At 43.9% G+C, this 1,954-nt stretch overlaps 1 protein-coding gene across 1 annotated transcript in view; it reads left to right on the forward strand.

Moving 5' to 3' along the window:
• The window catches only part of LOC104994360 (chromosome unknown open reading frame, human C1orf228), a 46,640-nt gene that overhangs the window by 7,709 nt on the left and 36,977 nt on the right, over positions 1–1,954 (forward strand). Inside the window, exon 2 of the mRNA XM_010847892.1 lies at positions 698–766. Coding sequence (XP_010846194.1) covers positions 698–766 — 69 coding nt within the window. The remainder of the gene's footprint in view (positions 1–697; positions 767–1,954) is intronic.

The raw sequence follows: 1,954 nt of genomic DNA on the forward strand, positions 1-1,954 counted from the left end.
ATAACAGTAATAAAAGCAAGCTAAAAATATGACTATGCTTTTCTTAATAAATTAAAAAGGCCCCTTTCTTTTCTCCTTTCCATTTCTTCTGCATTATATTTTTCTGATGTCGTGCTCTGGGTGCTTTATTACATTGAAGCTTTTTGCAAAAGCTCACATTAAAAAATAACATTAAGTACTGAGGTTCTTTTAAATCAGAGTTTAATTTTTCCACCATCTCCTGTTGTTCTTATTAGGAAGACACACAATTCTTCATAAAGATAGTGACTTCCAGTATAAAGCTTTGAGCAAGGCAAAATTGAAAATTAATGATGAAGCTGATTATTTTTTAGAGAAGTCCAAGAATGAGGTACAAAGTAATGAACTGTGCTGAGACCCAAGGGTACAATGGTCATGGCATAGGGAGGATTGTGAAATTGACCCCCAGCATTCTTCCTGCACCTTCTATTCATCAGAGCCTCTTACTCTCTAGAGAGCCCATCAGGGCCAGGGTGGTTGAACTGCCCCAGAAGAGCTTCCTGGAGAACCATGAACACGCCTGCCAGCACCTCTCATCCACCTGTCCCTTCAACCTAGTAGTCCCTCTCAGATAAAGGACGCAGTTCAGCTCTTGGTCATCCTGGGCCATAGGTGGTATCAGGGATCAGACACGGGACGGAAAACCACCCTGAAATTCACTCTTTAACTTGTCATACAGCTACGTGACTGGTTCGCCTTTAGATAAGCTGCTCAGGTCCATTGGCGTCTTCTTATCAGCTGTAAGCAGGTGAGTTCTGTTCTAGAGAGATTCTGGAGTCTCAGTGGCCTACCGGGCTCACGGTGTCCTTGGCATTCCCACCCCATGGGACCTTGACTTTCTTTTATCGGTGGGTATCTAGTAGCCCTGAAAATGGACCCAGAGGTGGTCGCACCTGTGGTCCTGGCCTAGTTGCTTCCCATCTCATGTGCTCCATTGATACTTTGCTAGTCAGCATCCTGTTGGTTGTGAATTACAGGAAACTAACTCATACTGGACCTGGGCTTCCCTGATGGCTCAGATGGTAAAGAATCTGCCTGCAATGAGGGAGACCTGGGTTCGATCCCTGGGTTGGGAATATCCCCTGGAGGAGGGAAAGGCTACCAGTATTCTGGCCTAGAGAATTCCATGGACTATATAGTCCATGGGGTCACAAAGAGCTGGACATGACTGAGCAACATTCACTTTCAACTCATACTGGACAAGGAAAATGTAAACATTATTAGCCCACCTAACTGAAATGTCCGGAGGATGGAAATCCATATTTCCAGGTTCACTAGATCCAAGGACCCAAAAAATGTCAGTAGTTGGTCACTCCTGCTTTTTCTTCATTTCTCAGCTCTGTTCTCCTCTATATTCATAGACCTCCATGTGCTGTGGTCTTCACACGCTCCAGACTTGCATCCTTCTAGCTCAGTCACATCAAAAATAGAGCATGTAGGACTTCCCTGGTATTCCAGTGGTTAGAACTCCATACTTCCAATGCAAGGGGGCACAGATTTGATCCCTGGTCAGGGAACTAGGATTTCACATGCTATGAAGTGCAACCCCCCAAAAAAATTTTTTAAGAGAACATGTGAAAAAAAGAAAGCATGTATTTCCCAAGGGTTCCCAAGAAAATCCTGAGCCTCATTGCACCAACTTATACCTGGCCCCAAATCAATTACTACAGTCAGGATGACATACTCTTCAGTCATCTGCTCACCCTCCAAAAACCACACGGCTTATGAGTGGTGAAGGGGTGATTCCCCAAGGGACAGTTGAGGTGTTTTTTCAAGAAGAGACACAGATGTTGGAAAGTCAAGCACAGGAAATGGCCATTGTATTTGACTTTCACATTTCCTTCTGGCAGGAAGAATTTCCTAACTATTGTATCACTTTATCCATGAAAATTTCCTGGATAGGAGGACTATATGAAGAAAGGTCCTTGAGATCTCT

The sequence above is a fragment of the Bison bison genome, unplaced genomic scaffold, assembly GCF_000754665.1.
Source record: "Bison bison bison isolate TAMUID 2011002044 unplaced genomic scaffold, Bison_UMD1.0 scf7180017864256, whole genome shotgun sequence".
Taxonomy (NCBI): domain Eukaryota; kingdom Metazoa; phylum Chordata; class Mammalia; order Artiodactyla; family Bovidae; genus Bison; species Bison bison.